This window comes from Carcharodon carcharias, chromosome 16 (assembly GCF_017639515.1).
Source record: "Carcharodon carcharias isolate sCarCar2 chromosome 16, sCarCar2.pri, whole genome shotgun sequence".
In the NCBI taxonomy this organism is placed as follows: domain Eukaryota; kingdom Metazoa; phylum Chordata; class Chondrichthyes; order Lamniformes; family Lamnidae; genus Carcharodon; species Carcharodon carcharias.
The window spans coordinates 58,589,914-58,603,895 of NC_054482.1; the positions used below are offsets into that span (position 1 = coordinate 58,589,914).

The following is a 13,982-nucleotide window of genomic DNA, read 5'->3' on the forward strand; positions in this document are numbered from 1 at the left end:
CCCTTTGCTTCACTTCGCATGTCTGTAATCCAACAAGGTCATTTTCAGTTGTTAATATGGACTTCATCTTGTATTCCATACCCTAACTGCATTCAATGCTGAAATGCAGTGGTCACTTTGGTGATTTGATACAAATGCGTTGATCCACAATCTTGACAGTAATAGTAGATAAAGGGAAAACTGAAGTTTCTACCCACTTGAAGTGGCCTAAAAGCACTTGCATTTCATACATCGCATAAAAGTGCTATAATTACGTGATTCCTTGTCACAAAAAATTTCAGACCTTTTTGTCTTTGGTCACTCTCATCACTGAATGCAGAGAAGTGTGTAGTGATGCATTTGGTAGGAAGAATGAGGAGCGGCAATATAAAGGCATTTCTTCACTCAGAGGGTGGTGAATCTTTGGAATTCTCTACCCCAGAGGGCTGTGGAAGCTCAATCATTGAGCATGTTTAAGACAGAAATCAATAGATTTCTGGATGCTAATGACAACAGGGGATGTGGGGATAGCCCAGGAAAGGGGCATTGAGCCAAGATCTAATTGAATGGTGGAGCAGGTTTGATGGGCCGAATGGCCTATTCTTGTGCCTATCTTCCTATGTTTATATGGTACAATATTAATGAGGATGCAGGAAGAGAGAGATCTGAAATGTACAAATCTTTGAAGGTAGCAAGACAAGTTCAGAAGGCTGAAGATAGAGTATAAAAGCAATTTGGCTGCTGTGTTACATTGTAACTAACTACACATCAAAAAAAGTTCTTAATTGGCTATAGAGCACTTTGGGACATCCCGATGCCATGAAAGGCACTAAATCTTTCTTAAACCCTTTGTAAGTCACATTTTGGGACTCAGCTGGAGTACTGAATGCAATTCTAAACACCACACTTTGAGAAGAATGTTAAGTCTGTGGAGAAGAGATTTACTAGAATAGTACCAGGAATGTAGTACTTCAATTACATGGGGAGACTAGGGAAGCTCTTTAGAGCAGGTTTTTGAGAAATTTAATAGAGGTGTTCAAAATCATAGAAGGTTTTGCTAGAGTAAATAAAGAGAAACTGTAACCTGTGGCAGAAGGGTCAGTAACCCCAGGACAGAGATTTAAGGTTATTGGCAAAAGAACCAGAGGAATTTTTTCTTTACGCAACAAGTTGTTGTGCTCTGGATGCACAACTGAAAGAGTGGTGGAAGCAGATTCAATAAGAACTTTCAAAAGGGAATTGGATAAATACTTGAACGGGAAAGATTTGCAGGGCAATGGGGAAAGGGCATAGGAGTAGTACTAATTGGATATTTATTTCAAAGAGCGGGCACAAGCAAGTTGGGCCCGATGACCTTCTCCTATGTTGTATCATTCTATAAGGCCACAATATAAGGATTAGGAAAGCTGATATTTCAATTCGATCTTGCAACCAGCGCTCCAAAAGTCAGCTATTGGGCTTCACCTCAGTTTATGTCACTCTTTAAATTTTGACAGAACACACTGTTTTTGAAAGCATATCATTCAAAAATGCAAAAATACAAGCACCATGTTTTGTATAGATGTAACAGCCCTGGAATTATTTTGTGGGTGAAAATTTTTACAGTGTAGAACAGCCACTTATTGCAGTTAAATCTGTATTTTCTGACTGAAGCTTTGTTTAATCACTTTGGAATTCTTTGTATTAGTAGACGTGTAAATACAATGGTGTTGCTTTGTTGAGTAATACTGAGCTTTTTGCATAACCATTTTGCTGACTGGATTAAGATTATTGTGAATATAATGAAAGTAAAGAGTTATATCATTTTCAGTAAAGATTATTTAGCACTATTGAGGTGTCAACCTTGGCTCAGTGATATCACTCTCACTACTGGATCAGAAGGTTGTGGATTCAAGCCGCATTCCAGAGACTTGAGCACTTAATTTAGGCTGACACTTCAATGCAGTGTTGAAGGCACTGTCAGAAGTGCAGTTTTTTGGATGAGATGATAAACCAGGGTCATAGCTGCCATTTTGGTTGGACGGAAAAGATCCTATGACACCATTTGAAGAAAAGCAGGGGAGTTCTTCTGGAGTCCTGAACAATATTTATTTATCCTCAACCAACATCATTAAAACAATTTATCTGGTCATGTGTCTAACTGTTGTTGTTGGGACGTCACTATGTGCAAACTGACTGCCACAATTTCCCTACACAACAACATTGATTGATTGCATTTCAGAGGTACTTCATTGGCTGTAACTTGTTTTGGGACGCCACGAGTTTGTGAAACACACTGTAATGCTAGTCCATTTATTCATTCATTCATGTTGATATACATTTTCTCCCAACAATTTTCTCCCCATCTCTCTTGATTGTGCTTGACCTTGGTGGGGTGCAATTCCATGGGTCCATGGGTGGCAGCAACTATAAGTACTTCGGCTGTGATTCTGCTGAATGGTCTGTGTCTGTGGGATCTCATGGTTAACCTCAGTCACATTATCGTTTGACATCCAAATGCATATTGTAGTAGGGGGGTCAATGGAAAGTAATCAGGACTGGGACCAACAACCTGTCTTTATTTAGAGTGTGCGTGGGTGATTTATTTAAGTTTTAAATATTTTAAATATTATTGTGTGGCTGTGTGTACATGGAAAGTTAAAAGAGCCTACTAGTGCCTACTATGTCCTGTCCCACTGGCAGGCAGACCCAGCAGAGGTGGCAGCACAGTGGTATACAGTTGAGAGGGAGTTGCCCTGGGAGTACTTAACACTGACTCCAGACTCCATGAAGTCTCATGACATCAGGTCAAACATGGGTAGCAAACCTCCTGTTGGTTACCACATACCACCACCACCCCCACCTCCAGCTGATGAATCAGTACTCCTCTATGTTGAACACCACTTGGAGGAAGCACTGAGGATGGTAAAGGCGCAGAATCTATTCTGGGTGGGGGACTTCAATATCCATCACCAAGAGTGGCTTGGTAGCACCACGACAGATCGAGCTGGCTGAGTCCTAAACAACATAGCTGCTATACAGGGTCTGCGACAGGTGGTGAGGGAACCAACAAGAGGGAAAAACATACTTGACCTCGTCCTCACCAACCTGCCTTTTGCAGAAACATCTGTCCATGATAGTATTGGTAGGAGTGATCACCGCACAGAACTTGTGGAGACAAAGTCCCATCTTCACATTGAGGATACCCTCCATCATATTTTGTGGCATTACCACCATGCTAATTGGGATGGATATTGAACAGACTGCGCAACTCAAGACTGGGCATCCAAGAGGCGCTATAGCCATCAGCAGCAGCAGAATTGCACTCATCCACAATCTGTAACCTGATGGCCCGGCATATGCCCCACTCTATCATTGCCACCAAGCCAGGGGATCAACCCCGGTTCAATGAAGAGTGCAGGCCATGCCAGGAACAGCACCAGGCATACCTAAAAATGAGGTGTCAGCCTGGTGAAGCTATAACACAAGACTGTTTGTGTGCCAAGCAACATAAGCAGCAAGAGTTAGACAGAGCTAAGCGATTCCACAACTAACGAGTCAGATCTAAGCTCTGCAGTCCTGCCACATCAAGTCATGAATGGTGACGGACAATTAAGCTACTCACTGGAGGAGGAGGCTCCACAAATATCCCCATCCTCAATGATGGGGGATCCCAGCACATCCATGCAAAAGGTAAGGCTGAAGCATTTGCTACAATATTCAGCCAGAAGTGCCAACTAGGTGATCCATCTTGGCCTCCTACAGAGCTCCCCAGCATCACAGATGCCAGTCTGATTCATGCCACGTGATATCAAGAAAAAGCTGAAGGCACTTTATAATGCAAAGGCTATGGCCCCTGACAATATTCCGGCAATAGTACTGAAGACTTGTGCTCCAGAACTTGCTGCGCCACCTAGCCAAGCTTTTCCAGTACAGCTACAACACTGACATCTACCTGGCAATGTGGAAAATTGCCCATGTATGTCCTGTATGCAAAAAGCAGGACAGATCCAAACCAGCCAATTACCGCTCCATCAGTCTACTCTCGATCATCAGTAATGTGATGGATGGGGTCACCAACAGTGCTATCAAGCAGCACTTGCTTAGCAATAACCTGCTCACTGATGCTCAGTTTGGGTTCCGGCGGGGTCACTCAGCTCCTGACCTCATTGCAGCCTTCGTTCAAACATGGACAAAAGAGATGTACTCGTGAGGTGAGAGTCATCAAGGCAGCGCTTGATCGATTGTGGCATCAGGGAGTCCTGGCAAAACTGAAGTTAATGGGAATCAAGTCATACCTAGCTCAAAGGAAGATGGTTGTGGTTGTTGGAGGTCAATCAACTCTGTTCCAGGACATCACTGCAGGAATTCCTTAGGTTAGTGTCCTAGACCCAACCATCTTCAGCTGCTTCATCAATGACCTTCCAACCGTCGTAAGGTCAGAAGTGGGGTTGTTCACTGATGATTGCACAATGTTCAGCACTATTCGCGACTCCTCAGAAACTGAAGCAGTCCATGCCCAAATGCAGCAAGACCTTGACAATATCCAGACTTGGGCTGACAAATGGCAAGTAACATCCACGCCACACAAGTACCAGGTAATGACCATCTAGAACACGAGAGAATCTAGCCATTGCCTCTTGACATTCAATGGCATTACTATCACTGAATTCCCCCACTATCAACATCCTAGGGGTTACCATTGACCATAAACTGAACTGGACTAGCTATATAAATACTGTGGCTACAAGAGCAGGTCAGAGGCTAAGAATCCTGTGATGAGTAACTCACCATTTACAAGGCACAGGTTAGGAGTGAGATGGAATACTCTCCACTTGCTTGGACGATTGCAGCTCCAACAACACTCAAGGAGCTTGACACCATCCAGGCCAAAGCAGCCTGCTTAATTGGCACCCCATCCACAAACGTTCACACCTTCCACCACTGATGCACAGTGGCAGCAGCTGTGTGTACCATCTACAAGATGCACTGCAGGAACTCAGCAAGGCTCCTTAGGCACCATCTGGTAGTTCCTCTCCAAGTCATTCACCATCTTGACTTGGAAATATATCGCCATTCCTTCACTGTCCCTTTGTCAAAATCCTGGAACTCCCTCCCTAACAGCACTGTGGATGTACCTACAATGCCTACACCACAAGAGGGCAGCTCACCCCCACCTTCTCAAGAGCAATTAGGGATGCACAATAAATGCTGGCCTAGCCAGCAATGCCCACATTCCATGAATGAATTTTAAAAAAGCATGATAACCTGCTGTTGCATCCTTTATTTAATGTGACTGTAGCCACAATTGAGGGATCTTTATTCCATTCTCATCCAGATGAGAAGACAGTTATTTTTTTCTTTGTGGGGATAGATTCTCAAATGCAACTCAGCACTACAGATACTTTTATATTGATGCTTACCCTCTGAAAGTATAACATCTAAGTGGTATAAAGGTGCCAGTAGATTTGAATCCCTTTGTTATATTTAATGACAGCTACCCCACGAGTTAGTGTATCTGTGTGGTATTTTTCTCACTATTTTGCATTTTCAAAATCCAATATTTTTGGATGGATGTGTTTTACTAGAGTTTCTTTAATAGCTGTAAAAGTTTTTTTTTGCATACCTAGACTCTTCCCCAAAAATGAACACAGGTGAACATGCTTCCTTGTTTCAGGATCCACATGATTTAGTGAAAACTTAATTCTTGATGTGTAGCATCATTTTGCTCAGTTGTTGGGTGAGCTAATTACCACTGTAACTCCTGCCAAGATGGGTGCCAATAACATCATTCCACTGCGCCCAGCTGCCAGTATGCTTCTGTGCATGCATGTAAAGCTTTTATAACTGTATGAACACACTGCCTGCAATGAATATGGTTGGAAGTTTAGGTTAAACGTGAAGAACAATAAAGCTATCCATTTATTAATTACAGATAGGGGCAGGAATCCTTCCAAATTCTAATGTTGAGCCAGCGAAACTCAGCAACAATAGAGTGCCCTGGCATACTGTGCGTATCTCTGGCCCATGTATCAAATTGTCGAGACTGTCAGAGAGGATAGTCTGAACCCCAACCTTCCATGGTTAAAACTCATCCTAAGGAGACCCTGCTTACACAGAATTTTCATGACATCACAGGAAGCCAAATCGAGCAATAATAAGTGATGAAGAACAATTAAAATACTTTGTGTGAAACATCCCTTATTTCATAAAAACAAAAAAACTGCGGATGCTGGAAATCCAAAACAAAAACAGAATTACCTGGAAAAACTCAGCAGGTCTGGCAGCATCTGCGGAGAGAAAAGAGTTGATGTTTCGAGTCCTCTGTCGGAGGGTCATGAGGACTCAAAACGTCAACTCTTTTCTTCTCCGCCGATGCTGTCAGACCTGCTGAGATTTTCCAGGTAGTTCTGTTTTTGTTTTTTATCCCTTATTTCATGACTGGACTTCAAACCTGCTATTAAATTTTGTGCTTAAATTACAGTTCCATAAAATCGCATGCCTAGTTTTTAAAAAGGGATGGCTTTGACTGTTGCCAACAGAGAGAAAACACAGCTGCAGTTATTTGAGGGGCGCCATCTTGGTCCTGGCACTGTTGACACCATCGCTGATTATGACGCAAAGGAGCAACAGAATCAACTGCACATGCCCGCCGTTGGTAGCAAATGCAGTCGCTAATTGCTGATCATTTGTTTGCATAATAATGTAGAGATACCCATCAAAAAAATCTAGTAAAATGGATGAAGTATTTAGTCCAAAAATCATCTAAGACAAATCCATTAATCTCAAAAAAAAACATTCGGAAGTATTTTTATGCCAAGGCATGATGTAAGAAATGTCTACATGGGCTGTCTTGATCCATGACAGTGAAGGGAGTAGACAGTGTTGAAGTGGTAATGTTGCTGGACTAATAATCCAGAGGCCCAGGGCTAATGTTCTGGGGACACAGATTCAAATCCCACCACAGCAGCTGGTAGAATTTAAGGCCCTGTAGTCATGGCTGAGTGGTTAAACTCCATTTGATCGCTCACCTTCAGGAAGAGCAGTCAGGGAGGCAGACCTGCGGGAGATACACGGAGCGGGGAGAAATAAATACAGCCTGGGGAGCGCAGCCTACATCACTCACCTTTGGGAAGAGCAGTCGGAGAGGTGGACCTGTTAGCTGCTCGGAACCGGCGCGTGCTGATTTCAAAAGGGGAGTGAAAAAAAACACGTTGTGACATCACAGGGAAGAAGCAATTTGATTGGTTGAAGAAGAAGCTAGCTGGTGAGTATCTGGCGAGTATCTAGTAACGTTTAAGGTTTATTCTATTCCTAACGTTTAGAATAAAGATTGAAAAGGCTGTTACGATCAGTATCAGTGACAGACCAGTCAGTTTAACTTTGGTGGTGGGGAAACATCTAGAAACAATTATTCAGGGTAGAATTAATAGTTGCATGGAAAAATTTGGATTGATTCGGAAGAGTCAGCATGGCTTTGTTAAAGAAAAACTGTGTCTAACTAGTTTTCTGAAGATTTTTGAAGAGGTATTAGAGATGGTTAATGAGGGCAAGGCCGTTGATGTGGTGCATATGGACTACCAAAAGACATTTGATACAGTGCCACACAACAGACTTGTGAGAAAAGTTATAGGTCATGGAATAAAAGGGACAGTAGCAACATGGATACAAAATTGGCTGAGGGATAGGAAACGGAGACTAATGGTTAATGGGTATTTTTCAGGCTGGAAGAAGGTTTGTAGTGGAGTTCCCCAGGGGTCGGTATTGGGACCCTTGCTTTTCCTAATATATATAAATGATCTAGATCTTGGTGTGCAGGGGACAATTTCAAAGTTTGCGGATGACACAGAACTTAGAAGAATTTTAAACTGTGAGGACAGTGTAGAACTTCAAAAGGACATTGACACATTGGTAGAGTGGGCAGTTTAGGTGGCAGATGAAGTTCAATGCGGAGAAGTGTGAGGTGATACACTTTGGTACAAAGAATATGGAGAGACAGTATAAAATAAAGGATACGATTCTAAAGAGTGTGCAGGAGCAGAGGGACCTGGGTGTTTATGTACATAAGTCATTAAAGGTAGGACAGATAGAAAGAGCTGTTTCTAAAGCATACAGTATTCTAGGCTTCATTAATAGTTGCATAGGGTAGAAAAGCAGGGAGGTTATGATGAACTTATATAGGACACTGGTTAGACCTCAGCTGGAGTATTGTGTACAGTTCTGGGTGCCACACTGTAGGAAGGATGTGAACCCATTGGAGAGAGTGCAAAAGAGCTTTACGAGAATGGTTCCAGGGCTGAGACACTTCAGTTATGAGGAAAGATTGGAGAAGTTGGGTCTGTTTTCTTTGGAGAGAAGGCTGAGAGGAGACTTGATAGAAGTTTTCAAAATAATGAGGGGCCTGGACAGAGTAGATAAGGAGAAACTGTTCCTGCTCATAAATGGATCGAAAATCAGAGGGCACAGTTTTAAAGTGTTTTGCAAAAGAAGCAAATGCAAGGTGAGAAAATCTTTTTCACATAGCAAGTAGTTCGGGTTTGGAATGCACAGCCTGGAAGTGCGGTGGAGGCAGGTTCCATTGAGGCATTCAAGAGGGCATTGGATGATTATCTAAATAGAAACAAGGCGCAGGGTTACGGGGAAAAGGTAGGAGATTGGCATTAAGTTAAAATGCTCAGAGAGCCGGTGCAGACACAAAGGGCTGAATGGCCTCCTTCTACACTGTAACAGTTCTGTGATTCTGTGAATTCTGATTCAATCTTTCAAAATAGTTTGATCAGATGAGTGCACAACCTTGTAATGGGTCAGGTATTAATTCCAATATAGTAATGTGATATTAATTCAATGTGGAAAATTATATAAAAAGCAATAAATGGATCCATATATACTGGTAGGAAGTCAATTTTGGATAAACAAAAGAGCTGGATTAGATCTGTGCTCTAATTTTCATCTGCTCTCAAGTAAAGCTGTACAGAGCTTTTGGAGACGTTTTCCTTACCATAACTTGGGTTTTGTGAGCTTAAAGAATTTAGAATTTTTGTGATTGCTGTAGTACATTCTATACCGTTATGGGCCTTTTGGCATTGTTATTTCTTGATAGAGATCCTTCTAGGAATCCTATTCTGGGAGAAGAATGAGTACTGCATGGTATGTTACTAAACCACACACAGTCCAGAGCTTTGATCCTTCATCAGTCTGTACTGAGTTAACTGATCTCAGCTGGTGACAGGTTGAGGCCCTGAACACATTTGGTCTAAAAGGGGGAGAAAAGTCACCAGGGTTCCACTCCTGATTGATGTATAGTGATGCTGACTGGAAAATATTTGTGTGGGCATTACTTCCTTCCGATGAATTACACAGTGAAATAAGTTGCTATACTCAATAGGGACATGCATGAATAATAGCCACATCGGGACAGTGCTGCCACACATTGAATCACAGCTAAGAAAGAGACAGCTTGCAGGATAGATGGGGAGACTATGAGATTATATTGAGTAGGAGGAAAGAAATCAGCTAATAATGCATATGAAGAAGTACTATATTACTGAATATTTTTGTTCTGTGTAATTATGTCACAAATTAATTTCAATATTTTTACAACCTACTAATTATACTGGTTACTTGTACATGTTATGACAATAAGCTGTGAATACAGTTGCTAACTTTTTTCTTTTCAGTCATCTTGTTGGAATTGTGGCTAACAATGGAGAACTCACTCATAATGCCTCACTAAAAGGCAGCCATTTTGTGCAGCTTTGTGACCAGAGAGACATTCCTATCATATTTCTTCAAAACACAAGACCAAATGTAACCATGGCAGGAACAATATCCAAGGTAATAGAGAGACGTTTGATGGAACAGTACTGTAGTTCAATTTTGTCACTGAATTAAATCCTAAATAATGTGCTCCAGTAACTCAAATGAACAACCCAGTGTAGAATTGAACCATACAGACAAGAAAGCCCAGATTGATCATTGGTTTGTAGTGACTTAGCTAATCTCAGGTAGGATGGTATTAAAACACTAGAATTGGTCTCTGGACTGGATAGAGTTTTCTCATCTGAATTGCTGTTCAGGGATTCCTGCTGGAAATTGAACTCGTGTAGATATGTGAGGTTCCTTCCACAGTTGAATAATCTGACAATCTACCGTCTATACTCTCGATTGAATGTTAGCACTTGGGCAAAGTATCAAAAATGTGTCACTGTTAGGTCAGATGATCAAAAGCTTTGTCAGAGAGGTAGGTTTTCAAAGAGTGACTTTAAGCAGGAAATTGAGGTAGATAGGCAGAGAGGTGTAGGGAGGTAAATCCAGAACTTGAGGTCTAGGTAACTGAAGGCACAGTCACCAATGGTGGAGCAATTATAATTGGGAATGAGGCCAGAATTAGAGGAGCGCTGATATCTCGGAGGACTGTGGGGCTGGAGGTGATAACAGAGATAGGGAGGGGCAAGACCATGGTGGGGTTTGAAAACAAGAATGATAATTTTAAAGTCAAGATATTGCTTGACTCTGAGCCAATGTAGATCGGTGAGCACAGGGTGGTAGGGGAACAGGACTTACCTCGAGTTAAGATACAGGCAGCAGAGGTTTAGGTGACCTCAGGTTTATAGAGCATAGAATGAGATCAGCAAGGAGTGCATTGGTACAGTCAAGTCTAGAGGTAATGAAGACATGAATGAGGATTTCAGCAGCAGATGAGCTAAGATGGGCGAAGTCAATCAATGTTATGGAGGTGAAAATAGCCAGTCTTAGTGGTGGCACAAATATGAAGTCGGAAGATCATTTCAGGATCAAATGTGACACCAAGATTGCGAACAGACTGACTTAATTTCAGTCTGTTGCTAGGGAGAGGGCTGAAGTCGATATTTAGGAAATGGAGTTTGGAGCAGGGACCAGAAAGAATGGCTTCAGTCTTTCTGATATTTAATTGGAGAAAATTTCTACTTGCCATTACTGGACGTCAGACAAACAATCTGATAATTTAGCAACAGTGGTAGTGAAGTAAAGCTGAGTGTCATCAGCGTACGTGAAAACTAGCACTATACCTTCAGATGGTGTGACTGAGCGACATGTAGATGAGAAATAGGAGGGACTAAAGGTAAATCCTTTTAGAATATTTATCATATTCTTTCTTGTTGAACATGGCTCACACAGAATTATGGTTATTTTCTTAGCTATGAATTCCTGTGTAGCAGTAACACTTCTTCAGTGTTAATCAGTATCCCCAGAGAGTGCACGATAGCACTCTATTCAACAGTGGAATGTATCACATATGAACAAGATGCTGCTCACACTTGCACTTTCCAGCAAGCATCAGTATATGGAAAATTTTAACTGGGGGTGGGATTCCATGCGGTCAGGCAAGGGACAAACACTAAAGGTTCCTAACCTCGGCAGTGAAATGGGCCGAGAACAGCAGTTGGCTAGTGGGCGGGATCATATGTTTGGACAGCAGGAAGCTGCAGGCTAGTACCAAAGAAAGCCTCACCAATTTGCACAGCGGTCACAAGAAGGGGATTTCAGAGGACCTCACAGGAGAAGCCTATATATTTATATATACACGCACAGGAATGGAAATAGTGGTTGATTTTGTTCCCCTCCTTAGCCCAGGTAGATTTAGGCCTGTTTCTGCAAATTCATAGAATAAACACTACAATCTAATTCTCCCATCTCAACACAACAGCAGATTTGGGAAAAGATTTGGATTGCATGGTTTGATAACTGCCATTGGGCGTAATGGGGACCTGACTTTCAGAGCATTCAGAAAATATGGTGCAAATCAAAGAGTCAAAAGAGACATTCACCCCATTAAGTTTGAGAATTTTATGTGATTAATGGCCTAGAGATCTGTTGGGGATTGGCCGTTGTGTCAGAGGTGAAATCTTGGGTCAGAAAGGGGGAAGGCCGTTATGTTTTTTCTAGACCTTTTGATGGACAGCTCTGTGACCAGCAACTTCTGATTCTGAGCTTCTGGTCAGTCTGAAACCTGTGCTGGTTAATCACTGGTGGTAGCATTTAATGTAAGTAATGAATGGCTATGTTTCAAGCATCAACTTTGTGTAGAGGATAGAAGCATTTTTATCACAATTTCAAAGCTTGTTTTCCTTTGAGTTGAGGTGTTTAAACTGATGAAGGATTCCAACCTATTCATAGTAATGAAAATATACATGTTCTTGATGTACAAATGGAGGCTCAGGAAGAATTATAATCATTGAAACATAGTGTTTTCCATTTTAAGAATGTTGTTGATTCATGTGCACTATATAATTCTGCAAATCTCCTTATGGTTTTCTTTGTAGGCTGAAGACGTTACAAATCAACTTAAGGCTCAAGGCTCCATGATATCAACTGTGGCATGTGCCACTGTTCCCAAGATAACCATTATAATAGGAGGTTGCTATGGTGCTGAAAGTTTTCCTATGGTACATATTAGAAATGTCATTGTTTGTCCTTGTACTGTTGAAGATAATTATTGTTTGAAAGTAATTTTTTTGGGGGGATTGTTTTATCTTGTGGAAACACAGACATTTCATAATCTAATTAGTTTAATACGTTAATTCTGTTTCTACATGATCAGATAGAGGCTAGAACCCCAGTAGCTCAGCTGATGTTAGGCATTGCATAATGCACAGCTCAACTGTACTATACTGAAAGATCCTAGCTTCAATGCCTGATCTACACTCAGTTAGCTGCTCTTTGGTGAGGGTAGGAATGATTGAGTTGACTTCAGTTGCCCAAAGCTAGGAGGATAAAAATGAGCCCTTGCTCCCGATTTCTATTCAGTGACTCCTGCTAGTAAGTGCGCACATATTTATGTCAGACAAATAGATTGGGCTTGCCTGTAATGCCTCTCTTTTGGTGGTCCTTTACAGGGAAAGAATTTTCACTTCTGGGAAGAGTAACAATGAGGTGAAATTTCTGTCTGCTGTTCTTGTCCTACTATAACACATCCGTTGTTCTGGATCAGAAATCACTGGTTTACAGGAAAAGGTCTAGCAGGATCCTGCAAACTAGTGAATTTTTTTTTAGAGGCAGGTGGCCATATAAAGAGGGCAGTAGAGTCCCAAAGAGGAAATCAACATTCCCAGTATGCCACTGACACCCAACTTCCCTTTCTGGCCCCAGTACTACAATACATCCAAAATAAAACTAGATGCTTATTCCTACTTGTGCTGGTTTTGTGCTTGTGAACCTGGTACCACTGGAACTGTACCACAGTACACAAGTAGTGGTGCCAGGCTGCTTACTTGCCACACCATGTAGTGATATATCCAGTGAATGTATTTGGCACCATAATTTTCAGTTGTAACATTTTCAGACCTGCTGAGGTGAAGTCTCTTATTTTTTTTCCTGTTTTCTCACTAACCATGTTGCTCACCCTCCTCTCCTCTTGGCATCCTTATCTATTGAGCAATTCATAGAGTTAGCAGTGTTAGATTGGAGAGAGGGTAGTTGATGCAGCATATTGGAGTGCCACCACATGATGCCATAAAGTGATGAAATGTGCACTTACATGTGCAATCCCTCACTCTGATGAGATAATGATCTTATTCTTATCAGTATGGGAAACATTGTCCATTGATATCCCCAGTGGATTTTCCTTCCATCTTGAGGGTGGATCCATCAGCCTTTGACTGGCATTTTTCCACTGGTGCACCTCAAATTAGGAGGTTATAATAGAAGCTACAATATTCATGTTACAATGACTGTAATGTGAAACACAACTGTAGCATCCATATACACTGGGATATTTTAAAAGGGCTTCCAAGTGCCTTGGCTAATTCTCATTGCTAAATATATTTACACAAAATTTCCACTAGGGTTCTCCCAATCTCCCACTGTAAATTCAGTGGAAACCCAGGAGAAATGGTGTAAATGATCATTTATGCCAATTCTCTATAGGTTCTGCTGAAACAGTTGGCTGAGAGAATCCCTGCAGAAACTTCAGGTAATTATTTCAATGCTAAAAATTTCCCAATGTTATTTTATCTGCCTTAGGGTTCCACACAAAAGAAAGATCT

The 13,982-nt window shown here is 41.6% G+C and overlaps 1 protein-coding gene across 1 annotated transcript in view; it reads left to right on the plus strand.

The window, feature by feature from the left end:
• The window catches only part of si:ch211-198n5.11 (methylcrotonoyl-coenzyme A carboxylase 2), a 70,415-nt gene that overhangs the window by 45,748 nt on the left and 10,685 nt on the right, over positions 1 to 13,982 (plus strand). The window contains exons 9-10 of the mRNA XM_041208503.1: positions 9,636 to 9,792; positions 12,261 to 12,383. Of these exons, the coding sequence (XP_041064437.1) occupies positions 9,636 to 9,792; positions 12,261 to 12,383 (280 nt within the window). The remainder of the gene's footprint in view (positions 1 to 9,635; positions 9,793 to 12,260; positions 12,384 to 13,982) is intronic.